Source organism: Topomyia yanbarensis, chromosome 2, assembly GCF_030247195.1.
Source record: "Topomyia yanbarensis strain Yona2022 chromosome 2, ASM3024719v1, whole genome shotgun sequence".
Classification (NCBI taxonomy): Eukaryota; Metazoa; Arthropoda; class Insecta; order Diptera; family Culicidae; genus Topomyia; species Topomyia yanbarensis.
Window position 1 is genome coordinate 443498936 of NC_080671.1, and position 17243 is coordinate 443516178.

A 17243-nucleotide genomic window follows, 5' to 3' on the forward strand; every position below is an offset into this window, starting at 1 on the left:
CAAGATTAAGTGGATCATCGGTGAAAAAACTTCGGTGTGTAGAGTGAACGTTCCGCTGCGTAATGCAGCATACTGGGGAGTTCGCCCGGCTCTTCCCAGGCTCCGTTCGCCATTGAGAATGTTTTAAACCCCCTCAACAATTTTACCCATAGCACGGGTCGCATGACACTATGGAATTGGGGTTCCCTGTTTGGTGGATTTTTACCACTGGAACAGGTAGTCCGTAGTGTAATTCTTAGCCGGTTGAAGCAACCACTACACGGCTTATCTAGGCTGTTCGGAGAAAGAAGCTGACATTAAAGGACAACTTCCATAGATGGCCGAACAGCCTTTCTCGAACGGATTTCTCATCTTTATGTGACTGATAAGAGAAAAGTAAATAAAGCGTAAGATGCAGCAGGCGACCAGACAAGTGTTTCCCCGTCGCGAAAGAATCTATAGAAAGTAGCACGTACAAAATCCGAGGAACGCTCAATAACATTTGGTTTTGTTTTTATTTACATATTATAAATATATAAAACATCCTCGGCTCTGTTAAGACACCGCAATAAGCCGTATAGAATAAACGAATTATAAATAAAAATTGTGATTTCATGCAAGGATGGTGTTTAATTAATTAGTCGCCAATCCCTAAATATGAACCGAGTTAAGAAATGAGTTTCTAAAATTCTATGCTTCCAAGTGTAATTATTTTTTAAATCGTCTATAAGAAATATTTTTCAGAAAGACGTGCCCCTCCTTTATCAGCTAGCTGGAACCGCCTATGGAAGTGAGTCCCAGCCAGTGCCAATTCATCACAGGTCAGGCTTTTGGATCTTTTTAAACTTACTATAGAAACACACACAGACGTTTCCAGATCTCGACGAACTAGGTGTAATGATATATGATACTCAGCACTCAGGGTCTCGCTATAAAAGTCGAGGTTCAGAGTGATTGTATTGTCTTCCATTATTCTTTATCATCATAATATACAGACTACGAAATGTGGTCAAGGGATCACACGCCCCCAACAAACAAGTGTCCAATTTCTCCCTTACTAAAACACGTAAGTCATATGGGTATCTGATGATTTTTAAAGCTGTCACTAATGTGAGACAAAATATTCTTATCAAAAAACTTAAGTCACTTAAGCACTGATAGTCTTTTTCATATTCCAGTAGAAATCATTCCAGCAATGAAGCACACTGCCTCCAATGAAATATTTCTATACGCGCTCGCACCTCGCATGGCCATGAGCCTGAACATACTGACCAGCTTCATTTGATTCCACCATTCTTACGGCGTCGCAACTCAGACAGGACTTCCGTCCCACAGTATCAACAAACCAAAAAATGCTTCTTCTCCATCGCCTCGCACAGAGAAATTGACGTAATACCCGGAGACTCAGAGATCCCTCCGGAGTCATCATGAGTGTTAGAAATAAAATCAAACCATTCAAGCACGACTACTACATGTTCTGTAGTTTTATCAATTAGTCTTACGATTCCGCAATAATTTAAACTAAAATATTCGGACAGTGTTTATGACGGTTCCCGATATACTTGGTTTAAAATCCTTACTCTTAGTTTTCCTCTTCCTCACTCATGTATTAAAACCGAGAAACAGAAACTTGATTTCAGTTTCCCAGCAAAAACATGACATCGATTACCCAGCGAAACGCGGAAATCCCGGCGACTTTCACCACCGGGAGCACATATAGCTTCGGTAGATTACATTCATAAACGAAGAGTCTCTTCGTCTACCGACCGACTGCCACCAGTTACGATAAACTTATTTTTAGGCTCTCATGAAAAGTGACACGAATTCAAGAAGCGATGTGTGCTACGTACCAGATAAATCAAACCAAGCGGACAATTAATTGTCGGTCATTTGCATCTTTCATTACAGCCACGGACCGACTGCCGGCTGGTATTCAGTCAGTGCCACTTTGCTGATGTGCAAAGATCGCCTCCAATTGGCCTTTATGCAACATCAGACGCATGCTGCGATACACTGCATATGTATGTGCTCGTCCGAGCATTCTGTAACATATGACCGCAGCAGCGGCAATCAAACCACGGTGCGGATAAACCCTCCAAACTGTGTACCCCCGACATCCAAAAACTGAACTGAAGAGTTCCATAAATGAGCCGGAGTGCCGCTATTTATCCAACAAATTTGCCAGCTACTTCGGGGGAAATTTTCTTCTTGGCGCAGTACCGCTTTTTACGCATCATTAAGATCATCAAATAGGTATGCGCCTTGTAACAACATTCGACCGTACTGCCCCCCCGAAAAATCCGCTACCGCCGGACAACACGCACCCCCGCATTCAAAGCGCGTACGTGAAATGACCGGGTTCTGCTACTGACTTGCGATGGCGGGGCGATCTTTATGTAAATCGATATTTTTAGCAACTATGAAACCGTATGGTAGAGGAGAAAGAGAGAAAAAGAATCACCAACCTTGATGTGGTTTAAACTTGTGCACTAATTATTCGCGTTAAATCAGGTTGTGTTTTTCCTTCAAAGTCATGTGATGAGAGTGGATTGCGTTTGGGCCATACTGCTTCGATTGGGGGTGTTCCGCCGATGGGTGTATAAATCAAACACGTTTGATGGGTGGGTGTGGATGAACATTGAATTGGAACAGCTGATTCGGAAGCCGATGGGATTGCCGTGAGACCTGTACAGAGAGGAAGAAAAAGAGAGAGAGAGTGATCGTTTGATCTTCATAGGTGATTTGGAAAAGTTGCTCCGAGTCGTTCTGGAACGATTTAACTGCTTTTCTTTGATCACATTGTTGTACCTGTGGCGTTCTTCTCGCTATTGTTTTGGAACGAATCGAAACGACTTTCCATAAACACGATACAGCTTACACATAAAATATGCTTAACGAATTTAACCGCTTCACTTCCTGTTTCAACTCCAAAATCCTTACCTGCTATTCGTTTCTGGAGATCCTTTTGGTACTCGTAGAGGTTTACTTAATCCGTTTGTTTCAACCTGACCATGGACGTTTACTGATTTGAATCCATTAATTGCTTCAATTTCTTCGATACCCGTTACCGTTCGTCACTTTCTTCTTAGTTGGTCTTACAGGGGACCCATCGACACCGATTTGGACAACCTTGTCCTGTATATCCATTTTTTTCTAGTCGATTGTCATCTTCTTAATTTTTGCTATACTCCAATATGAGGGAATATAATCGGAAAATCTAAAATCACGTCACTTTCCTTCGAGGCCTGCTGATGTTTTTGATTAACTATGAAATGCACCATTCTAAACAAATATCTTCATTTCCTCTTTCAGTGAATATGACAGCAACGTGATCACCATCTGCAACATACGGGATCCAATGACATCTATTGTGCTTTCCAAACAGTACACGGACACGGTAGGCTCCAGGTGGCGCCTTAACGTATACCCCAAGGGTAACAATACCAACTACCGCTATCTCAGCACGTACGTCGAATTGTGTGACGGTATCGCAGGAAAGTACGACATAACCCTTTCCCTTAAAACTTAGTCAGCCACTAGTAACCTATCGGCTCTCTTCCGTCCATAGATACCAATACATTGTGGAACTGTTGCACAGTGACACGCATCGGCAGGTAAAGTTCCAGTCAGAAGATCACTTCAGAGTAGGCGAAATCCGAGGCTACCAGAAGTTTATTCGGGTTAAACGGGTCCTAGAGGAGGGGTACCTCAACGAGGATGGTTCTATCTACATTCGGCTGTCGATCAGACCGGCGACGCTGGCCTTGCGCTGTCAGTACCAGGAGGAATACCAAACGCTCAAGGAGGAGAAGATACTCTTCCAGTTTAACAGTCAACTGAGCCAACACCTAACGCGCATCAGGAATCTACGGGAGGAAAATAGTTCGCTGCAAAGCATAGCATATCCGGAATATAACTCTAATATCTTTGTTATGCGCAACTTTACCAGTTTGCGGCAAAACAACGAGGATATCTGTTCGGACAACAGTTACGATGATTTGGGCTGCTGCTGGCGATTGATAGCGTACGCCAATGGGGACAAGGATGGACGGGGCGAGTGGTTGAGCGTGTATCTGCGTTTACTAGAAGGGATTCCTGGAAGGTAGTTGGAGCTTGAAAAGGTGTACTAACAAATAGATTTTAATATAAATCATTATTTTCGTTCCAGTTATGATTATTGCGTGGAGTTGCTACATAACGACGTAACGAAGACAGTCAAGATGGAAGGAACGGAAAGGTTTGAGATTCAGGAGCGGTTCGGATGGTCCCGCTTTGCACGGCTAGATATGATTTGTGCGAATGGATTCGTTAACGAAGAGCATGATGCCCTGTACTTCCGGTTCTCGCTCAGACCTCCTAATTTTAAGACCAAGTGCGAATATCAACAGTTAGTACGGGTGGATGCGAAGCGAGAGAACGAGATGCTGCGACGGTAAGTTGTTAAATTACGGCTCGATTTCAAATGAACTGGAAAATACTTCTATTTTATAAGACATTTTTCATCAAACGACTAGATCTCCATATAGTATTTTACGGTTTGAAAGCTCGGTTGTGGAATAAAATAGTTGAAGGAAATAACCAGAGTACCGCAGATGGATTGAAACAGTCCGTCGAAACTTGGTATCAATCGAACACTGAATGTCCTGAATATCTTTAACGTTATAAAGGCATTTTTTTCAATAGCTAAAATGAACGTCGATAACATTTTTCATTCAACCGCCTTGAAACCCATTCTTTTGCTTGGTTAACTGTAAAAGTAGCTGACTCTTGTGGCTGAAATCGCAGTTAAGTACTACCGATAGTGTCAAACGACTGGTGTAATCATTAAAAAATACTATATATTAAAATTGTTGAGCTTTTCGATGTATGTAGTATAAAATTATTTTATTATTATTTTATTCTTCAATCTACAATCCTACTTTCCCGTGTTTCAAAAATCACTCCAATCAGCATGCGTTGAAAAAAACCATAGTTTTTCGAATCATTAAAATCCATGATTTCATCACTCATGGTTTGTTGGCTCCTGTGGAGTGAAAACCGCCAGGGATTGAAAACAGGTTACTAGATTATAATTGCAGCATACAGCTTAAAAGCCCGATGTTGAACCCAATTTAGATTTTTAATGTTCATTTTTATCAAGCACAAAAGCAAAACAGAACCTTGGAACAGTTCGTGGCGAAACCTTATTTTTTGATAGACCTCGTAGGTTAGCATTCAATGGTTAGCGTACTCGGCTATTACAGTAATAAATAGTACACCTGCTTTACATCCTTCCACTACGCATTTGAACAATTTGGTTTTTTCACTTCAGCAGACATATTTCACCGAATTTGGGATGTTTCCCCGTGACTATTGTTTTAATAATATATTTGTCAAGGAAAAGTAAATTGAAAACAAAAGACTAGTTTCAATTTATACGTGCTGCTTGAATAATGAAGAAATTAAACGTACAAATCTTGAAGAACTGTTGGCAAAGTTTGAAATGAAATTCGTTTTAGAAGCGGCGACAGCACAAAAATCACAAACCGGAGTGTACTAGAGGAGCCAAAACCAGGAGTGAAAACATAAAAGTCAAAATTTATTTGGATTGCTTTGATTTTTTTACTCACTTCCAGAAACGTGCATAACAATGATTGATTTCCACCGCTCCTTTGGAAACAGGCTCCTTGGAGTGAATCGTGTGGTTTATTTGAAACACTGCTACTTTCGCATTGTTTACCAAATCATTACACCAGATTGTTGTGTCTTTTTGAAATAGTATGCTAGGTGCATACGTGAATCCACCCCTACAGCGAAGCAAGATAAAATTACTTCTAACTGCGTTTGTAACATTGCATTGAATTCAATCTATAATACATGCTATTCATAGTATACTTATTCAGATTGTATCAATTATTCGGGGGTGAACGGTTGCGTCCTCGCTTTGGCCCCGTGATCGCTTGAAAAAGCAAGTGCTCGGTATACGGACTACCCGAATCTCGAATTCACCCACCCGGAGCTTATCAGCGCGGCTTCCCGCCATTCAGCATTATTAGTAACGGTACTTCACGAAACCCGGTGATAGCTTTACGCTAGTGTAGTGTTTCATCACGCGGTCAGTAGTGCGAAAAACATATATGCCGGCTATCGCTTCTTGGCTTTCTGGGCCTTGTTGGCCAAACCTCAAATGGGTTTGGCCTACCACCCAAATCGATTAAAAGTTGATGTCCACTACGACTTTTTCGCGGAAAACTGTAATAAATAATTTGTTTGAAAGTAATAACCGTGACAGGTAATAAGAGTGCCTACTTTCAAATAGGTAAACTATTTGCGCTTTCATCGAAATTGAAATTTCAAATCGATCGCACCTTCACCCCCAAGTAAATTCAAACGCGGCGAAAAACTTGCGTCTCCATCAACGTACCGAAAGTTAACTACTGATACGCGTGTGCTATATCCAACCGGAAACGAAGAAGACTGAAAACGGGCGATGGTTCCGTTCACCGGTGACCTCTACGAAAGTGCAGTGACGGAACTCTAGCGTGATTCATAGCGTCACGGGGCAGTGCTCTGCATCTGCAAACAGGGTACATTACGCCACTACGCTCCTTCCTGTAAAATAGTAGGTATCTAGCAAACCGTTAAACTCCTCAACGAGCCATCCAACAAGTGTAATGCTGTGCTCTCTCGCCGTGACTGAGACGGCGAATCTTTGGGAACATAATTGATCGGCAAGTGCTGTTATTAAGAGTCACCAATGAATCAGGAAACCATAAACATCTCCACACTGACCCCTTCTCCATAAAAAATTGGTGCATGCAGACCGAGGAACCGACCCAAAGCTGAAGATTGCTACAAGAGAGGCAGCAGGATCCATATACGTACTACAAACCCGATTCAAGATAAGTTTCGAAGCCCGACAATAACTGGATCGACTCACACGTCAAAATTGATTGGCGGAAAGTTTTGCTATGGAAAACAATATGCAACACGTCGTTGAGCATGATAATGTTAGGATCAAGATACCCGGTGATATTGACGATGATAAGATTAATGTGCGTCTACACGATCTATCCCCGTGTACTACCGATAAATTCATTTCAACCATCATGTCGGTATACGGAACGGTGAAATCCGTTAAATATGAAACCTAGAGAAATTTTTTTCCGGGTATATCTAACGATGTTCGTGTGGTGAAAATGCGAGTGACAAAACCTACGCCGTCCTACCTGAACTTTCAATACGAAATTGAATCTCAAATCAATGTCAATCTTCTAACAAGAAGACACACTACGGCAAACCATGTTGAAAAACCTCTAGCGCAACAACATCAACTGGATGCGAACCTATCACAGGTATCAAGAGCGCAAATTCTAAAGTAGGCTAAACTTCATCGAAATCGTAATTTTAAACCGGTGAACTGATCGCGTCTCCGCCATCCAATGAAATCAAATCCTTGCGTATCCATCAAAGTGCCGATCGTCGGCGATTTGAACGTGTGCGATATCGAGCCCTAACCGAGGAAGATTCAAATCGGGCGAGGTGCTTCCTTTTACTTACGAGTTTTCCGTGGCTTTTTCGGAGCCACACACGATCCATGAAATGGTAAACTCTTCTCTTGCTTTTCGTCACCACGTCACCATTTAGTTCATTTGTCTCAGTGAACAGTTTAGCTGCTCATTTCCTGAGACATTTAGCTCCTGTTACCGTGCGTTATTCAACTCCCACCTTTATCACTATCTACTCGGATAGCCCCCGGCGGTGAACTCAACCTACTCCGACTGAGAGTTCCCCGGCGGCAGAATTTCTCTCGATACCGATGCCTGTTTCGCGAGCCAATTAGCTTCCCGCCAATTAGAATCTTCCCCACTGTGAATTTCTCAGCGGTGGATTTATCACGATACCGATGCTTTTCTCAAGCTATTTAGCTCCCCGCTTCGTCCTGTTCTACTCGATCTAGTCACCGGTGGTGGACCTAGCCTTCTCAACGGGCCAACCAGCAGGTGTTGAATTCTGTCCAGCGATTCCGAGTGGAGCGTAGCTTCCGATTCATTTGTGCTAACTGTTCGATGCAATCTACTCGCTCCAATCCCCAGCGTTGGATCTAGTCTACTCGCGAGTAACACGGTTGGGTATCGTGGTCGGTCTGGTGGTTCCGGTAGAGCCTGACGTCCAGTTCGCTGGCGCACCGACGACCCTAACACGGTGCTATGTTGCGTACTACACTACCAATCCCCGGCGGTGAATCTAATCTACACCCACGGAATTTCGTTCGGAACCCAATTTGTGGTTTTACGCCGGTGACGCTATTTTGTTGGTCCCTTCGCCACTTTGTCTGCAACTCGGAGAGTGTACTCGTAACTACTTTGTTAACAGCATCCAAGATATACTTATCGTGTCACATCTTTTCGACGATATTGTCAACTGTTACCCCAGACATACCCTTTCGAACTCAGGGCATTTGTAGCCACTCGACTTGCTCAGTGGGTGTTGGGAGGGGAAATATGTTCAATGTTGTCAATCCAATGCTTCACACATACTCACTAGGTAACTCATTCGTCAACGGGAACAGGTGGAAACGGGTCCGTCAACTGACGTATTCATCCAGGGTGAAGGAATGCCGATTCAAAGACTCTAAAATAAAAGACGAAAGCTCAAAAGCAGGCAACAAACGACCAGTTTCTATGCCACCATCCAACGATGAGGCTTGAAACTCCTTTAACGAGCACGGAATACGAAAGATGGAAAAACACGTGTATAGAAGTTAAGCAGGGCTCACTGTAGTTAAAGGACACTACCAAACCACCAAATTCGATACATATTACAATTTTATTAATCCTACAAGGCATATATCTAATTGTGACGTCACAGAGGTACTTGCGCTTTTACGGTGTTGCAATTACGGTGACGGTAGCTGCGACGAGTACTCGGGGCGATTCCTGTTGTGGTTTGCTGGTAGTGGAGTTGGCTGGCGGCGATGATAGTTTCCGATGGTGGTTCTAGCTGGTGAATGGTTACGGCGGTTGGTAACTGTTTGTTATGGTCGTGTCCGACCCAGGAGTACGACGAAATACTTCGACTAACTTTCCGTTGCCCTTTTTCGATCCACACAGGCGTGATTAGTCAGCTTCTTGACCACGCTGACTCTAATCCGTAAAGATGGCGACCGGAGATACCAAAATGGTGGTCTATCGAGGCGGTGGCGATCCGGGGAAGAAATTTTCCGAAATTGTGTTTCGGCCCAAGATAAAAAGGTCCGCTGGGGGACCTTCCCAGTGAATTAGTACCAGCGACGTCACTTTTTTGCGCATTATCAACCCTTAAATTGAGTTATTCAATTACCTTTCACCTGTTGTATTGTACCCTTTAACAATAGCGAATTTCGCTTTTCTTCTATCCACTTAAATCTATTGAAAAATCTATCTATTATCTCTATTTTGCTAAACTTCCTTAATATCTTACCACCAAACGTCACTTTCTGTATCTACTTTAACTGACCGCTATATATCTAATTATCTAACCTACAATGAAATGCACAACATTAACAACTATACACACTTCACTCTAACGACATTACTTGACATAAACGAAATAACACGACGCGCACTTCTAACTCGTTGGAAGGTTGGGAACAGAAAGAGATCGGTCCGTCTCCTTGCTAAGCTATATCAAACAAAAACCTACGATGACATACGATCGGGTATTTGACAAAAGCTTTGACACATAGAATTGGCAACCCTTCCACTGGCTGCAACGTCCGTGGATGGTTTGCTGCGCGAAACCTTTCGCTCAAACCCAGGAGGGTGTCACTCCTGTCATCCGCTATTGAGATATACAGACTTTGACAGTAGTCAACATATGTGGGCCTAGCCGGCTCTAGGCCCATGTCGCCCGTGCAATAGCATTGGGTTGTTTTGATTTCAACAAAGGCAGATGTTGGCTAGGACAAGCAGGGGCCTGCTCAAACCGTTGTGACCGGTATCCCTAACGTGTATCTGTGAGCGGTTCTGCGTGAGTGACCCCTCCGTCCCAGACGAAACGTCAGACTTGGTGGGCTATCACTCACACAGCTTGACATCATATTCAGGGTAGGATTTAGGATAGGTAGGACTGAGCAAATCAAATTTGTGACGAAGCCAACAATAAACGGTGTAACCAACGGTTACACATTCGAAGACCACATGTTCCGGAGTCTCTTTCACATTCATCCAACAAACAATTTAGCTGGATAGTGACTTGAACAGCTGTTGTTCAGCTTTTTCTCTTGTATCACTCCGGGAAAAGGGATAACGCAGCATGTCCAAACCGATACAAACTGCGTCATCTGGAAGTTTACTTCTCCATGCTTGCTATGCACCCTTTCTTCGTGGTGTCACACTCTTGCTGCCACTTGGCCAACGAGTCAGCTCTGACCCTTGCATTTCGTGCTTTCCTCTGCTGGAAGCATACCACGGCCTTAGCAAGAGTGGTGCAGATGGGGATCATCCCGGTATATACACATACCGCCTCCGACGACATTGTGCGGTACGCACTCGCGACATGAACAGCCATTAGGCTATACGTGATTGTCAACTTCGTCCTGCTCCGCTTTGAGTTCAGAGCAGCAGCCCAGGCCGGTACGTCATACCCCACTGAGGATGAGACATCCACCAGTGCTGTATCTTGCTCCTTCGATGTTCGGCATGATCCTTGCCAACGCATTAGTTGTCCTCGCAGCGTTCTCACATACATAGTCGACATGGCTGTTGTAATTTAACCGATCGTTGACCATCACACCCAGGTGATTCAGCGCTTGCATCGATGGGATAGATTGTCCCCCGATGTTGATCTCGACACGCCGGATTTTGTTTACGGTTGCTGACCAACACTACCTCGGTCTTGTGGTGCGCCGGCTGAAACTTGACGTCAGCTATTCAGGTTTCCACGATGCATGTTGTCTCTGCCGTCAACATCTCCATCTCTTCAAGGGTCTCGCCGGTTATCGTCAGGACAACATCATCTGCAAAGCCGAGTATGGAGCCCTGACGTACTCTCGCCGTGACCCTATTCGACCTCAGCCCCATGTTCGTTCCGTAGATTAGTACTCGGTTCTGGAAGTAACTTTTCAGAACCTTACACAGATAGTCCGGAACCCGCATTCTGTGCAGCGCTACGGCGATAGCCCCCCAGCTAGCACTGTTGAAAGCGTCTATCGTTACCATGGCGCAGTAACGATTACTCCTTCTCTTTTGCTTAAATGCTTTCTTCGCGCTCGCGATGATTGAGCGAATGGCGTCCACCGTCGATATCCCTTTCCGGAACCCGAACTGCCTCTGCCATAGTCCGTTCTCATTTTCAGCGTAGGCCTGTTGAGGATGACCCTTTCCAGGAGTTTACCGAGAGTACCTAGCAAGCATATAGGCCGCTACGATGCTGGATCTCCTGGTTTCCTTGGTTTTGGCAGCAACGCCAGCTTCTTCCATGCTTTGTTCAGGCATTTCTGTAGAACTATCCACTACTATGTAAAATGTGGCCATGCGGTCGGTCATGCTTCGAGAAGAGATCCTATTTGGGCTTAGGGGTGGCCCTTGGTGTGGGAAATTTGCAGCTTGCTGTTGGTGGCTGGCTATGTTTACACTTGTCCGCAGACAAATAAAACTCTTGGATGGACCACTCAAAGCAAAACCACAAACAACTTTAGCGGACTGTATATTGGAAAACCACTTGCTAACTGGATGTGATTGATTGGAAGAGAAAACACTTTTACACTTCACGCGTCTTGTATTTTCACTCTTTACTTGTACTTTACACTTCACTTGTTGGAATAATACTGGTTGCTGCGATGCGCAGAACGCGCGTATTTATATTACACGCCACGCGTTCTAGAAACGCGTGGTACATTCGCTCACTGACGATGATGAATTACCGCGCCTGCTGCTGTTGCTATTGTTACTACTGTTGTATGCGAGTCAAATATCTGACTGTTTATTCTGGAATGTTCTTACCGGTTGGAGATTCTGCTCGATTGTGATGGAATCGTGTGAATAATTTTACTTGGCAGTTATTAGCACTGAACAGAGGCGCGAACATATCCTTCACAATAATTTTCAGTTTGTCAGCGCGCATTTTAGCTGGCGTCGTTGGATCCTTGATCAGGGCCATCACGACCCGCTAAGCATTGCCCCAGGGGTTAGTGTTCACTTCTCAGCCAAGCTCTGTGCAACAGGTGGACTTGTTCAGTACTTTCTCGTGTTTAAATGTGGCGCTGGCCGCCCGGAATGACACCTTTCGCCCTTCCCTAGACTGCCACAGATCTTGCTCCCTGAACGCGTCTTGTGGCTTTTAAGCGGGCAGCACGGAGGATGGTGAGCCTTTCATTCCGTCAATACGCCGGACGCCAGTAGTTTCCTGGCTCCATTTTCCTCGACATTGTTCCGACAGCTCATCGGCATTCGAAATTGGAGCGAGGCTGTCAGCATGAAGTGCTTCCACAAAAAGATCATTATCGAAGTCCTTTATTTTCTACTTCCGCTATTATGTCCATGATGGATTTCAGACCATCTTTACGAAATGTGCTAGTGGAACCTTCGTTGCACAGACTTACATCCAGCTTCACCAGGGTTTCCACCAAGCTGCAACCTCTTGCGTTGGTCAGCTGTCTATCGCAATTGAATTCGTTTTATCACGGAATTGCTAATCTCAAACTACACCGTTCGTACTGGTCCAGTGTTTGTCTCCGCGTATGTGTTCTGGACTTGTTTTCTACTGTACAGCTGTATCTGCAATCTATCCACTATCCAAAAATAATCTTCTTACGCACAAATGCTAATTTCCTACTCCAACGTATTTTACTGTCTACAGTTTCAAAATGGTTTCGATTCTGCTTTCCCTCTTATGTTGTTTGTTTACCTATGTTTCAGTCCTCTTCAATCGTTCTATTTCTACCTACGCGATACACTTTTTCATCTGTCGGCATGACAGCTAATTTGTTGCATTTGTCAATTCGACACGGGTGCAACGTTGCAACTGCCAGTGATGCCAGAACAGTCCCCGGCCCGTAACCCTGTCCAGGAGCTTGCATCCGGTTCAGAGTTACCAGTTTTGCTGTTGCTCGTCTATATCGTCTACTATTGGTGCGTACCCAGGCCTGCCCAATTCGTCCATCGCCGGACACGATGACCTCTTCTATCACCCCGCGGATCTAGCCCTTCCGGTTGCTACCTTCTACCACGTAAACCAAGTCTCCTACTCTTAACGATGTCGACTCACCGTACCACTTTGTCCTCTGGTTCAGCGCAGGAACGTACTCCTTGACCCAACGTTCCCATAAATTGCTGGCCAACTGCTGCGGACGCTGGAACGCGTCTCGAAGTGCTACTGCTGGATGAGGTGGGGGAAGATTCACGATAGGCTGATTTGGGGAGAGTGCCCGCAAAAAGTGTTTTGGAGTGAGTGAGTGACTCTGCTTCGACAGACTGTTGATACACGTACGTTAGCGGACAAGAGTTTATCATGTCTTCCACTTCAACCGCTACTGTCTGCAGCATTTCGTCTGTCAATCGTCTCCATTCATGAAGCGCCACGAATGCCTCCTTAACCGACCGAACGAGACGCTTTCATACTCCTCCCAATCTTCTCCTACTTCTCGGACAATTCCCACCAGTTTCTTACAGGACCCTATGAAGTTCATCCCATTGTCGGGCAGAACTTCCATCGGTCAACCTCGCCGACCAATGAACCGGGCAAGCGCCATCAAGCACGACTGCATAGTTAGTCCGTGAGCCACCTCCAGGTACACTGCGTGGGTTACCAAGCAGAGCAGGTGAACAATGCGACCCATCTCTTCTACGTTCGGTGTCCTACAGTAACATCAAATGGGCCTAAATAATCCACACATTTGCAACTAAAGGGACGACGGCTCGGTGTTAGCCGTTGCACCGGTAGCGGAGCCATTCGTGGAACTCGAGGCCGACTTCGACCTTACACCATACGCAAGACGACGACACCTTGCGGATCACAGCTGCTTCAGCTCGTTCTTCACCGCTTGTCGATATCCGTGACCGCTCTTCTCGTGGTAATGCTGAACAATCAGCTGCGTGATTCTATGCTGATATGGCAGGATCGTTGGAATACGTAGATTAGCTCTGTCCTCCATTCGAACAAACTCGTTTTAGTCAAACAGCGGAGTAATTTTGTAGAGTTAACTGGACTTCTCGATCGCCAGCCATTAGCTTACCGGCCGATCTACGCATCACATGGATTAATGAAATACCAGCAAAGTTCAGCCGGAAATGAGCTGGAATTCCGAAACTTTACTGGGTAATTGGTTAGCAAAAAATGTCCTCGTAAACACGATGTCATTACTATTACGTTCTACCCTATACCTAATGAAGGGCGAATCTCGTTTTCAGGGTTGCAACACTAAATCCAAAGACAAAAAAAAAGCAGACCTGTAAAATATACAAATTCAATTGACATTTTCTTACTATATTTCCAGTGAACTAATACCGGAATTCAACACAATCACCTACACGTTGAGGAACTTTTCCGAGCTCCAACAGAAGGATGGATTTGTCTATTCTGACCCTCTGTGCGACGACCTAGGTTTCACCTGGCGACTATTAATCTACACTAACGGACACAACGAAGGAAGAGAAAACCATTTGAGCGTGTATCTGATACTATTCGAGGGCGTTTCCGGAAGGTATGTAAATTCTTATGTGGTTTTCGTTTGAAGCGAAACTGAGTCAGTTCCTAACCCCAACTGCTGTCAAAATGTATGAACTGACAGCAGTTGGGGTTAGAACCTGACTCAGTTTCAGGTTCAAGCGAAATCGCCATTAGGTTCACGTAAAAACGCGCCTACTATATCTCGAACTAACCTGTACGAATTATGGCACATGTCAAATGCCACTTCTGACATTAATAAAAACGAAATGAGTGCCAAATCTAGCATAACCCCTTACCGCTTATTCACCAAGTTCTAATTCTAATTCGAATCTCCACAGCCGATTCGAGTACCGGGTGGAGCTACTGCATCAGAACCCAACGGCCAACATAAAAATGGAGGGCGTCAACGTGTTCAAGCTGAAGAAGATTTGGGGCTGGCCGCAGTACATCCACCACGAACGGCTGCGCCAGGAGGGCTACCTAAGCGAGGATGATTCGCTGGAGTTTCGTCTTTCGATTTGCCCGCCGGACATTAAACTAAAGTGCGAATATCAACAGGAGTTTATTAAAAAACTTAAGGAAAATCAAAAGTAGGTTACTTGACAAGGGTGTGACTGCGAGAACGTTGAGTGAGCCCACTGAGACGTCCAAAAAATTGTTTCAAAATCGTTCAACACGGGTCCAACGATGGACGTTCGTTGAACGGTTATTTGGACGTTGTACAAATTGGTCCAACGAACGGCCTTCATTGGACGATTTTGAAACCAACCGTTCTTAGAGGGAGATGTGTGCTGAAGAAAAAGAAAACAAATGAATTCACACAAAAGTATGCCCCGCAGAAGAAAGCGCAAAGAAAAGTGTCGCGGAGGGGGTGTAGCGTGTGTGTGCGGTACGACAGGTTGTGAAAATTAAGCATGGATCAACAGAAAACGAACATGTGACGTAGGAAAAAAATAACATGAACTAGCGACACGGGAGTTAAGCTAAACAAAAAAAAGTGAAATTTTCACAGAAGCGAAAGAAAAAGTTATTAAATATGTGTAACCTGCTCTCGTTAGATGCGTGTCGGTTCTACCGCAGAGATAGAAGAAAGCTTATTTTTAGCGAGAAAATGAAGGAAATTAATAAATGTTTGAAATAGACTAGGCGCAGCGACAAGAGGAACAGCGGAAGTCAGTCGGCTGGGCTAAGCACAGAGCGCCGCGGGAAGAAACGCAAATACAGCGGATTCGGTTTTGTTGACGTACAAGTGTTGTTATTATGATACTGACTGTCATTTTCACCTTCCTCGGATGGTGGACGAAATGGAGCATATTTTTATTTATTCATACACACCTCATATTCTTTTTAATTTATCTGTTAAATAATTAAACTATTGCGTAAGCGGATCTGCCAGTGTGTTGCGGTCTCGGAAGAAGTGAGTCCACATTGTGGAAAGAAAATTGAACTGCGGGGAAATGATGCAGAGACAACAAAAAATAATAATTTCACTGCTAACGATCGAATGAAACTTCAAATGTGAGCGTGTCACATAGGTATCGAACATCGTGAGCGAGAATCATTTTCGTTTTAGCTTCCAAATGTGTATAATAAAAGCAAAGAATGATTTATGAAATATTCGTTATTAGATAAATATACTTTTTTTCTAAACATTTCTCGGTGTGCTCGATTTTTACGCTATTTTCAACAGACGATTCGATTAGTTTATACCTATTAGGCCATGTAAAAACGACGTGTAGGAAATTTACTTTGTTTTTTTGTCGCGACTTTGTTAGGAAATTGAATTTTTATTGACCATGTAAAAGAACCCTCAGTGCTTAACAGTTTTTTTTCGGAGAAAGGATTTTATGGTTACTGATACTAAATTTATTTTTGTTTCACATAAAAAAAAACAATTATTTTCAGACAAACAATTCACGTATTTTTCGTTCTATTAATTACATTTTTATTGACATGCGTGAATAGTTTTGATAAAAATACGAAAGAAATTCCTTTATGAAAATAAAGAGTGCCATTGTACTGAAATTTAAAACATGTCCGCCTTTTTGCATTTTGAATTATAACAAAATCGAAATCCTTGTTTACGTTAATTAATATTTTCGATTTGGTTTGCCTAGAACGATAAGTTTTAAATAGCTATAATGTCGACAAATTTCATGCATTTCAGATTGTATCAACCTACCGCAAAATGAAACCACAGATAACAGACTTTAGGCTCGATTCGAAATGTATGTGCACATCCGCAACTGAAATTTCGAACAAAGCGGACGTTTGAAGTACATTTGGTAAACCTTTGTACGTTGCGCAGTAGACTGCCCGGGAAAAAAAACGAATTTTGAAGACTAAATCGACCAACCCCCGTGTCGATTCCTAGTTATTTTTTGGCATCACTGTTGGCTCTACCCCGGTCGTCATATATATTAATCCACGCAGCGCAAAATACATTATGAATTTCTATTTTGATGGAAAGAAATGCATTTAATTTCGCTGATTTTTAAAAATACATCAGAAGTGATCTGCCCCCAGGAGCGACTCCATGTGAAAGGAAACAAGTTGATTGATTGTGGTGACAGGTTGATTAGCAAATGCTGTTTAGAAGGAAAAATGGCACCCGTTCCGTTCCCAAATCAAGTCGA

General features: G+C 43.7%; 1 protein-coding gene across 6 annotated transcripts in view; it reads left to right on the forward strand.

Annotated features, from left to right (window-relative positions):
• Positions 1-16222, forward strand: part of LOC131685668 (uncharacterized) — a 68014-nt gene extending 51792 nt beyond the window's left edge. For all 6 annotated transcript variants that reach the window (XM_058969538.1, XM_058969543.1, XM_058969539.1 and 3 more), the window contains 5 exons: positions 3292-3477; positions 3548-4081; positions 4148-4411; positions 14435-14641; positions 14946-16222. In XM_058969538.1, the coding sequence (XP_058825521.1) occupies positions 3292-3477; positions 3548-4081; positions 4148-4411; positions 14435-14641; positions 14946-15201 (1447 nt within the window). In that variant the 3' untranslated portion in view covers positions 15202-16222. The remainder of the gene's footprint in view (positions 1-3291; positions 3478-3547; positions 4082-4147; positions 4412-14434; positions 14642-14945) is intronic.
• The last annotated feature ends 1021 nt before the right edge of the window (positions 16223-17243 follow it).